A 9,903-nucleotide genomic window follows, 5' to 3' on the forward strand; every position below is an offset into this window, starting at 1 on the left:
TTCTCCAAATGAGCTTTGCCTTGCCTCCCCGCAATGTCTCCCGAAACAAAATATGAGGGTGTGATCCATGCCCATCTCTCAGATCACAGACTTCAAATTAGGGTGGTTAAGCCCTCTCCTGCCCTCTCTCCCTCCTCCTTGTTTTCCCTTCTCTTGTTTACCCCACCCCATTTTAATGTTCAATTAAAAGTCACCTCCAAAGACATCTGGGTAGCAGCGTCTAGCTTAATTCGAAAAGAAAACCCGGAGTTCCCAGGCTCAGGTCCTGCTTCTTTTCCCACCCACTCCCCTGGCTCCTAAAGCCCGCAATTTCTCACCTCGGGAAGGAACCCCAGCCTGAGGGGAAAGTCCCCTCGGTCTCCTAACTCTAGCTCCCTCCGCCCAGCCCTAGTACCCTCCTGGAAGACAGAGGTGCAAAATAAACCCGCGCAAAGGGGAGGAGGCTAAAGGTTTCAGCCGCCCAGACCAAATGGATCCTGCGCCCGGGTCTGAGCGCACCCCCGGCCGGGTGGAGACGAGGGGCGAGGCGAGGCCAGTGCTCGGCCGCCCCCTCGTGGAAGGAGCCGCACATTGCCGAGCCTTGCCTACTTGCCGCGCTGGACCCCGGCGTCCCGCCAGCCTCCAAGCGTAGCCGACGGGCGGGTGCCCGAGGCCCTCGTGAGCTGGGATTGGGGGAAAGCGAGCGGGCTTTGGGCGGGAGTCCATCTCTCTGGATCCCTACAAGGACTCAGAAGAGAGTCGGGAGCGAGAGAGGCCGGACGCCTAGGTCTCCTGAGCGTCTCTCGCCCCTCCACCCCCACCTCGGGGCTTTCCCCACCTCCTCGAGGGGAAGCAGCTGGCGGAGCCGTCCGGTCGCAGGACAATGGAAGGAAACCAACTAGAAATCATATCCGCCCTCTCCGTACCCCGCCCGGCCAGAGCCCCCCTTTTTGTAGGCCTGGGTAGAGTAGCCTGTCATTCACACCACACCCTCCCCGTCTGAGACCCTACGGGAGCCCACTGTCGTCTGCCCAAACCTGCTGTCTCGTTGGGCTCCCCCTTTTCTCCCTTAACACAGTACAAGAGGGGGAGAGGGGGTTGCCGTATGCACTTTGTCCTGCAGCAAAGGTTGGCTCCTGGCAAACCCTCCCAAAAGCCAACACACCAATTTTCACTGGCCCAGGCCTTCCGACGACTCAGACTCCCGTATTTCCAACTTCGATATCCCTAACCTCCTCCCCAATTCCAATATCCCCGTCCTCGTGTCCCCTTGCAGTGACCCAAGACCCCCTACGTTACGACCACCCCTTGTTTCTGAGGTCCCGCCCTCGAGACGGAGACCCCGCCCTGGGCTCGCCATCTGGAGAGCGAGGGAGGAAGGAAGGATACAGACCCAGGCGTTCACCCCACCTCCACCCCCGCCCCCGACATCCCGGCCAGATAAAGGAGCCGAGGCCAAGAGGGGAGAGAGACCCCGCCCCCCTTAAGAAGAGGAGCCGCGGCCCCTGCAGGACGGGGGTAAGAACAAGAGACTGAGGGAGCCAGACTCCTGGGTCCCCCAAGAGGGTTGGAGCTTGTGTGGAGCTTGCCATCAGCAAGCCTGAGTCCCAGAAATTGGGCTAAACTAGGGATTGGGGACTAGATAGGAGTCGCAGAATTCCGTAGTTCGGGGAAGGGAGCCTCGGCTGGGATTTGGAGGTGTGTGGACGGCAGGCCGTGAGATCTCTAGGCAGGGTCGGACACCTGAGACACAGGAGCGCAGAGGGGAGTGGCGGTGCTGGAGGGGCACTGGGAGTCGAACCCAGGGCGATGGGCGCGGGATTCCCCAAGCTCGCCAACGACGCCGCGGTGTGGAACCTTCAACTGGCTCCAAGCGCTGTGGGATCTGGAAGAGGCAAGGGAGCGAGGGTGTCGTAGAGGGCAGAATGAACAAGAAGAATTAGGAGGGAGGCTGCGTGTGCCGGGGCTAGGGGCTGGAGGTCCTGGCTCTAGCTGCACCTCGTAAGGAAAAGGCAAACAGAGGAGGGAAGGCGTCTTAGGACTGCCTGGATCCAGAGCACTTTCCACGGCCTCTACAGGCCTGTGTCGCTATGGGTTCCCCCGCCGCTCCGGAGGGAGCGCTGGGCTACGTCCGCGAGTTCACTCGCCACTCCTCCGACGTGCTGGGCAACCTCAACGAGCTGCGCCTGCGCGGGATCCTCACTGACGTCACGCTGCTGGTTGGCGGGCAACCCCTCAGAGCACACAAGGCAGTTCTCATCGCCTGCAGGTTCGAGGGGTGGGGCCTGGGGCGGGGCCAAATGGGAAAGGGGTGGGACCACAGGGCCGTTGAGTGGGAATCCGAAGCCAAGTCTTTCAGAGGCAGGAGGCGGAGCGTCCCAGAATTGGGGGCGGGGTGATGGTGAGGAGGCGGGATTTTTTCAGGGGGCGGGGCTTCCTGAAGCTGCGCGTGTCTCCCTTGGCTCCCCAGCCCCTAGAGGACCTATCTGCTTTCTCTCTAGTGGCTTCTTCTATTCAATTTTCCGGGGCCGTGCGGGAATCGGGGTGGACGTGCTCTCTCTGCCCGGGGGTCCCGAAGCGAGAGGCTTCGCCCCTCTATTGGACTTCATGTACACTTCGCGCTTGCGCCTCTCTCCGGCCACTGCACCAGCAGTCCTTGCGGCCGCCACCTATTTGCAGATGGAGCACGTGGTCCAGGCATGCCACCGCTTCATCCAGGCCAGGTGAGGGACCCTGGCTCAGCGTTCGCTGTGGGTGAGGTGTTAAGGGCAAAGGCAGAGTTTAGGAAATGGCACTAACGTTCATCACACTTTCCCCAGCTATGAACCTCTGGGCATCTCCCTGCGCCCCCTGGAAGCAGAACCCCCAACACCCCCAACGGCTCCTCCACCAGGCAGTCCCAGGCGCTCTGAAGGACACCCAGACCCACCTACTGAATCTCGAAGCTGCAGTCAAGGCCCCCCCAGTCCAGCCAGCCCCGACCCCAAGGCCTGCAACTGGAAAAAATACAAGTACATCGTGCTAAACTCTCAGGCCTCCCAAGCAGGGAGCCTGGTGGGGGAGAGGAGTTCTGGTCAACCTTGCCCCCAAGCCAGGCTCCCCAGTGGAGATGAGGCCTCCAGCAGCAGCAGCAGCAGCAGCAGCAGCGAAGAAGGACCCATTCCTGGTCCCCACAGCAGGTACAGAGTGTAGAACCTCAAGAATTTGTCAGAGCTGGCCTCAGCTAGAAAACAGAGTCATTGGGCCTTGATGGTCAGGAGGAAGGGAGATAGGGGGTGGGTTTCAGAGACACTAGCTCACCTTAAGGAGCTGGCCAGAGACCAGGTTTATTCAGCACGGTGGCACTTGGGCAGTCCAATGGTTGTGGCTCATTGGTCAACAATATTGGCTCACCTCCAGAGGGCAGGCCTTTGGCTCCAAATTTCCCAGGAGAGAACCCCCACCCCCCAACCATACAATCTCTTTTAACCCTTTCCTCTGGGCCTTGCCATCTGCCTAGGCTCTCTCCAACTGCTGCCACTGTGCAGTTCAAATGTGGGGCTCCAGCCAGTACCCCCAACCTCCTCACATCCCAGGCTCAAGACACCTCTGGATCACCCTCTGAGCGGGCTCGTCCACTACTGGGTAAGAGCCCCTCTTTCCTAGCTTTTCTCCGGTGACTGCTCCAGGCAAGTTTGTGCAAAAAAACCCTCCCAGAAAGGCCTATTCCAATGGTTCCTAAACTTTATTACAAATTAGAATCACCTAGGAAGCTTTTAAACTTCCACTGCCCAGGTCACACTCCATAGATTAAAATATCTGGACATGGGATGGGTCATCAGTATTTTTCTAAAGCTCTCCAAGTGCTTCCAAGGAGCAGCAAAGTTTGAGAATTTCTGGCCTATCTGAAAGGATCCCCTTTCAGAGCTGAATGGTCAGCCCAAAGCTTGTCAGGGCCTCTCTGGCAGGCTGTCATTCAGAGTGGTGCAAGTGAGGAGGAGATTTTAGCCAGGGATGGTGGCTCATGCCTGTAATGCCAGCACTTTGGGAGGCCAATGCAGGAGGATCACTTGAATCCAGGAGCTCAAGGCCAGCCTGGGCAACATAGTCAGACCTGGTCTCTACAAAAAATAAAAATAAAAATTAGCCAGGCATGGTGGTGCACACCTGTAGTCCCAGCTACTCAGGAGGCTAAAGTGGAAGGATTGTTTGAATCCAGGAGGTGGAGATTGCAGTGAGCCGAGATCACACCACTGCGCTCCAGCATAGGCAACACAGCAAGACTCTGTCTCAAAAAAAAAAAAAAAAAAAAGGAAGAGAAACAAAACTCCTCCCACTAGCAGGGGCCTCCACCTACCACCACTGCTTTTTTTTTTTTTTTTTTTTTTTTTGAGACGGAGTCTCACTCTGTCGCCAGGCTGAAGTGCAGTGCTGCAATCTCAGCTCACTGCAACCTCCACATCCCAGGTTCAAGCGATTCTCCTGCCACAGCTTCCCGAGTAGCTGGGACTACAGGCACGTGCCACCACACCCACCTAATTTTTGTATTTTTAGTAGAGACGGGCTTTCACCATGTTGGCCGGGATGGTCTCCATCTCTTGACCTTGCTATCCGACCGCCTCAGCCTCCCAAAGTGCTGGGATTACAGGCGTGAGCTACCACGCCTGGCCCCCACCACTGCTATTGAAGATGAGATTAGCTGAGTCAGACAGATGTGGAGTCAGATCTGGCTCATCTTACTATCTTTTTTTTTTTTTTGAGACGGAGTCTCGCACTCTCACCCAGGCTGGGGTACAGTGGCGCGATCTTGGCTCACTGCAAGCTCCGCCTCCCAGGTTCACGCCATTCTCCTGCCTCAGCCTCTCCGAGTAGCTGGGACTACAGGCGCCCGCCAACATGCCTGGCTAATTTTTTTGTATTTTTAGTAGATACGGGGTTTCACCGTGGTCTCGATCTCCTGACCTCGTGATCCGCCCGCCTCGGCCTCCCAAAGTGCTGGGATTACAAGCGTGAGCCACTGCGCCCGGCCTCATCTTACTATCTTCTTACTTGGCCTTGAGCAAGTCAAACCAGCCCCAGAAGTCTTAACAATAAATTGGGCAAAAGAAAGCCTGCTACTGTGTGGTTTGAGGATTCAGTAATACCTAGATAGCCCTCATTAATAACTATGATTGCCGTTACCCACTCCCCTTCCCAGGAAGTGAATTTTTCAGCTGCCAGAACTGTGAGGCTGTGGCAGGGTGCTCATCGGGGCTGGACCCCTTGGTTCCTGGGGACGAAGACAAACCCTATAAGTGTCAGCTGTGCCGGTCTTCGTTCCGCTACAAGGGCAACCTGGCCAGTCACCGCACAGTGCACACAGGTAGGGGAGGAGAGGACCCTGGCCTTCAAGCCCACAGCTGTCCTAGGGCAAAGTCCCTGACCTCCCATCTTCCCTGCCTCCAGGGGAAAAGCCTTACCACTGCTCAATCTGCGGAGCCCGTTTTAACCGGCCAGCAAACCTGAAAACGCACAGCCGCATCCATTCGGGAGAGAAGCCCTATAAGTGTGAGACGTGTGGCTCGCGCTTTGTACAGGTACGGAGCCAGCCTCCAAGTAGCTTCCAAGGCAAACCTGCAAGAGGTGGGGTGGGCCAGTAGGGAGGGTTCTGTACCTCCCAGAGACAGGACTTGACGTCTCCTCCCTCCCAGGTGGCACATCTGCGGGCGCACGTGCTGATCCACACGGGGGAGAAGCCCTATCCTTGCCCTACCTGCGGAACCCGCTTCCGCCACCTGCAGACCCTCAAGAGCCACGTTCGCATCCACACCGGAGAGAAGCCTTACCACGTGGGTACCCAACCTGGCCTGCCCGGTGCCTTAGAATTACCTCTCCTTTGCCTAGGGGTGGGCTCTGAGAGGTGCGGGCCTGGCTGTCCCTAGATCTCTTAGAAATGAGCGGCGGCCGGAAGAGTCCAAGCAAATAAGGGGTGGAGGCTGGAAGTCGGGATGGGCAGGTATAGAAGCGATGCTCCTGGGCTGAGCGCTGTTTTCTCAGAGACGAGCTAACAAGTGGGAAAACCTTTGCTAAATAAGGCGGGGCCTATCCCCTCAGCCACCCCTGAGGATTTGGGAGGATGTGAGAGTCAAAGAGCTGATCTTCCGCTGGATAGTTCCCTCCTGGGAGAGCTGGACAGCCCCCCGGCTCAACACCGAAACGGTGATCGTGGATGGGGCAAGACCTGACTGGGCTGTCCTCCCACAGTGCGACCCCTGTGGCCTGCATTTCCGGCACAAGAGTCAACTGCGGCTGCATCTGCGCCAGAAACACGGAGCCGCTACCAACACCAAAGTGCACTACCACATTCTGGGGGGGCCCTAGCTGAGCGCAGGCCCAGACCCCGCTTGCTTCCTGCGGGTGGGAAAGCTGCAGGCCCACGCCTTGCTTCCCTATCAGGCTTGGGCATAGGGGTGTGCAAGGCCACTTTGGTATCAGAAATTGCCACCATCTTAATTTCTCACTGGGGAGAGCAGGGGTGGCAGATCCTGGCTAGATCTGCCTCTGTTTTGCTGGTCAAAACCTCTTCCCCACAAGCCAGATTGTTTCTGAGGAGAGAGCTAGCTAGGGGCTGGGAAAGGGGAGAGATTGGAGTCCTGGTCTCCCTAAGGGAATAGCCCTCCACCTGTGGCCCCCATTGCATTCAGTTTATCTGTAAATATAATTTATTGAGGCCTTTGGGTGGTACCAGAGCCTTCATTCGATTGCATTTCCCACTCCCCTCTTCCACAAGTGTGATTAAAAGTGACCAGAAACACAGAGGGTGAGATCACAGCTCTGCTGGCAGAGATTACTAGCCCTCGGCTCTCTCCTTTGGCTTGGGTATTTTATATTATTTCTGTCATAACTTTTATCTTTAGAATTGTTCTTTCTCCTGTTTGTTTGCTTGTTAGTTTGTTTAAAATGGAAAAAAGGGGTTCTCTGTGCCCTGCCCCTGTAATTCTAGGTCTGGAACCTTTATTTGTTCTAGGGCAGCTCTGGGAACATGTGGGATTGTGGAATTGGGTCAGGAACCGTCTCTGGTATTCTGGATGTTATAGGTTCTCTAGCAGTCTAGAAATGGATACAGACATTTCTCTGTTCTTCAAGGGTGACAGGAACCATTATGTTGAGCCCAAAATGGAGGTAATAATAAATGCCTCCTGGAGGCTGTGGGTGTGGGGGATTCTGTATCTGGATTCCGTATCACTCCAAGTGGAGGCTGGCAGCTTTTTCTGCAAGATGGTCCAGAATCTAAAATGTCCCATTAATCTGGTCACTTGGGTTTGGCTCTGCTGTATCCATCTATAATGGTAGAGACCCACCAGGGCTCAAGTGGAGTCCATCATCTTCCCACGGGGGCCTGTTCTTAGCACTGAGTTGATCGCTCCATGGGGGAGAGATCAGACATTCCTTATCAGAGATGACGTGACCTTTTCTGACTCTGCCCAGTCTCTATGAATGTTATGGCCTAGGGAAGAAGCATGAAACTCTTTAGCTTGATTAGATGGTAAACAGTGTTAACCCATCCTTTACTACAGAGGCATCTGGGTTTGAATGTTACTTGGGGTTCTCTCTATTGAGTTGAGCCCCTTCTTCCTTTAGTGGGTTTTGGACATCTTCTGGCAAGTGTCCAGATGCCAGAACCTTCTTTGCCTCTAGAAGTGATGGTGCTTGGTAACCTTACCTTTCAAAGGCTGGGTCTGTGACCTGGTCTTCCCATCACTGCATTCCTGTCTGGAACCAGTGAATGCATTAGAACCTTCCATAGGAAAAGAAAAGGGGCTGAGTTCCATTCTGGGTTTGCTGTAGTTTGGTTGGGATTATTGTTGGCATTACAGATGTAAAAGATTGACTAGCCCACAGGCCAAAGGCCTGTTCTAGTTGACCAAGTTTCAAGTAGGATTAAGAGGTTGGTTGAGGGGTGCAGTTTCTGGTGTAGGCCAGATAAGTAGAAAGTGAGGAACGGGGTTGCCTCTTGGCTGGGTGGAGTCTCTGAAATGTTAGAAGATGCCCTGAAGCCTTGCTTTATAGTTCTGCCCCTTGTTGCCCGGGGCCTATTTGATTATGGGACAAGGGTAGAAAGTAAGAAGCACTTTTGAATTTGTGGGGTAGAACTTCAACGATAAGTCGGTTCTAGTGGCTGTTGCCTGGGGACTAGTGAGAAAGCTACTCTTCTCCCTCTTCCCTCTTTCTCCCCATGGCCCCATTGCAGAATTAAAGAAGGAAGAAGGGAAGGCGGAGGTGTCTATAAGAAGGAACCATGATTTCTGTTTAGCAGATTGGATGGGCAGGTGGAGAATGCCTGGGGGTAGAAATGTTAGATCTTGCAAGATCAGATCCTTGGAATAAAGAAGCCTCTCTGTGCTGCCTGCTGTGTCCTGGGTTCTTGCCTTGGGGGACTCAGGGAGCGAGGAAGAAAGCTCTTCCTCCTGGATACCATCTTGGATTCTGTACCATTCCACTGTCCCTTCCCACCAGACATTTTAAATGGTCCTCGTTGTCCCCTTCCCTGCCCTTGCCTTCCTGCTCATTGTGTAGGAACCAGTGACTTCATGAAGTTTCGCCGGAGCCACCTGCATCCTGCTTCTCTGAAGTCACTTCCTGCCTGAGGTGTGGAGGCGGCAGGGAGAAACCAGGAAGCCACTAATAATATCAAGAGGCTGGAGCGTGCATCTGTGCTGGGGATCTTAATGCTCGGGACATGCCTCCATCACCAAGGGAAATGGATAGGACTTGGGTCCCCTAAAGACCACAGGGGCTGGAGGTGGCACTGAGAAGACTGAGTTAGAACTAACATGCCAGCCCACCCTCCCCCAGCAAGGGTATCTTGAATCTATCCAGGGTCCAGTGCATGCATCTCTCCCACCCTTTCCCCTGTCCTGTGTGTGCTGGGTGCAGAGGTCACTAATTCTGATGTTCTTTCCTCTGGGCCTTAAATTCCTCATCTGTGAAAAAGTCAGTTACCATGATCTCTGCAGCTACCTCCAACATTGAAAGTTTGTAGTTGTCTTAATCCGTTTTCTGTTGCTTATTATAGAATACCTGAATCTGGACAATTTATAAAGAAAAGGAATTTATTTCTTACAGTTACGGACACTGAAAATTTTGCCCAAGGTCAAGTGGCCACATCTGGTGGTGGTCGTCTGGTTGGTGGGGGCTCTCTGCAGCACAGGAAACATTACCAGTGTGCAAACATTGCCAGTTCAGGTCTCTCTTCCTCTTCTTACAAAGCCACCAGTTCCCCTCCCATGATAACCCATAATCCATGAATGGCAGAACCCTCAGGATCCGATCATCTTTTTTTTTTTTTTTCGAGATAGAATCTCGCTCTGTCTCCCAGGCTGGAGTGCAGTGGTGCAATCTCAGCTCACTGCAAGCTCCGCCTCCCGGGTTCACACCATTCTCCTGCCTCAGCCTCCCAAGTAGGTGGGACTACAGGCGCCCACTACCACACCCAGCTAATTTTGTATTTTTAGTAGAGACGGGGTTTCACCGTGTTAGCCAGGATGGTCTCCATCTCCTGACCTCGTGATCCACCCACCTTGGCCTCCCAAAGTGCTGGGATTACAGGCATGAGCCACCGTGCCCAGCCCCCAATCAACTCTTAAAAGCCCCAGCTCTCAATACCGTCATGTTGAGAACTAAAAGCTTCCATATGAATTTTTGGAGGAGACATGCAAACCATAGCATTCTGTCCCTGGGCCCCCAAAACTCATGTGCTTCTCACATACAAATACATTCATTCCATTCCCATAATCCCAAAGTCTTCACTCATTGCAGCATCAAAGTCTCATCTGTGAGCTAGTTATCTACTTCCAAGTTATGGAGCCAGTTATCTACTTCCAAGATATAATGGTGGGAATGAGCATAGTGTACACATTCCCATTCCAAAAGGAAGAAATAGGCAAAAAGAAACCGGTGAAACAG

At 54.1% G+C, this 9,903-nt stretch overlaps 1 protein-coding gene across 2 annotated transcripts; it reads left to right on the top strand.

Annotated features, from left to right (window-relative positions):
* Window positions 1-1,447: 1,447 nt before the first annotated feature.
* Window positions 1,448-9,067, top strand: BCL6B (BCL6B transcription repressor). Of its 2 annotated transcripts, none has more exons than XM_032137842.2 (9): window positions 1,448-1,497; window positions 2,058-2,248; window positions 2,481-2,702; window positions 2,799-3,158; window positions 3,479-3,603; window positions 5,156-5,320; window positions 5,404-5,534; window positions 5,649-5,786; window positions 6,202-8,484. In XM_032137842.2, exons 2-9 carry the CDS (start codon window positions 2,070-2,072, stop codon window positions 6,316-6,318), a joined length of 1,437 nt encoding a protein of 478 aa, XP_031993733.1. In that variant the 5' UTR covers window positions 1,448-1,497; window positions 2,058-2,069; the 3' UTR covers window positions 6,319-8,484. The 2 variants fall into 2 exon arrangements, with proteins under 2 accessions (XP_031993733.1, XP_031993734.1); XM_032137843.2 differs by lacking the exon at window positions 6,202-8,484 and adding an exon at window positions 8,515-9,067 and having other exon boundaries at window positions 1,467-1,497.
* The last annotated feature ends 836 nt before the right edge of the window (window positions 9,068-9,903 follow it).

The sequence above is a fragment of the Hylobates moloch genome, unplaced genomic scaffold (assembly GCF_009828535.3).
Source record: "Hylobates moloch isolate HMO894 unplaced genomic scaffold, HMol_V3 SCAFFOLD_19, whole genome shotgun sequence".
NCBI lineage: Eukaryota > Metazoa > Chordata > Mammalia > Primates > Hylobatidae > Hylobates > Hylobates moloch.

What these genes read in the sequence shown, in the direction of transcription:
- BCL6B (XM_032137842.2), top strand. Translation starts at nt 2,070, where the DNA reads ATGGGTTCCCCCGCCGCTCCGGAGGGAGCGCTGGGCTACGTCCGCGAG. An exon ending in GCAGTTCTCATCGCCTGCAG is followed by an intron (nt 2,249 to 2,480) that starts GTTCGAGGGGTG and finishes CTTTCTCTCTAG; the next exon opens with TGGCTTCTTCTATTCAATTT. An exon ending in CCGGAGAGAAGCCTTACCAC is followed by an intron (nt 5,787 to 6,201) that starts GTGGGTACCCAA and finishes GTCCTCCCACAG; the next exon opens with TGCGACCCCTGTGGCCTGCA.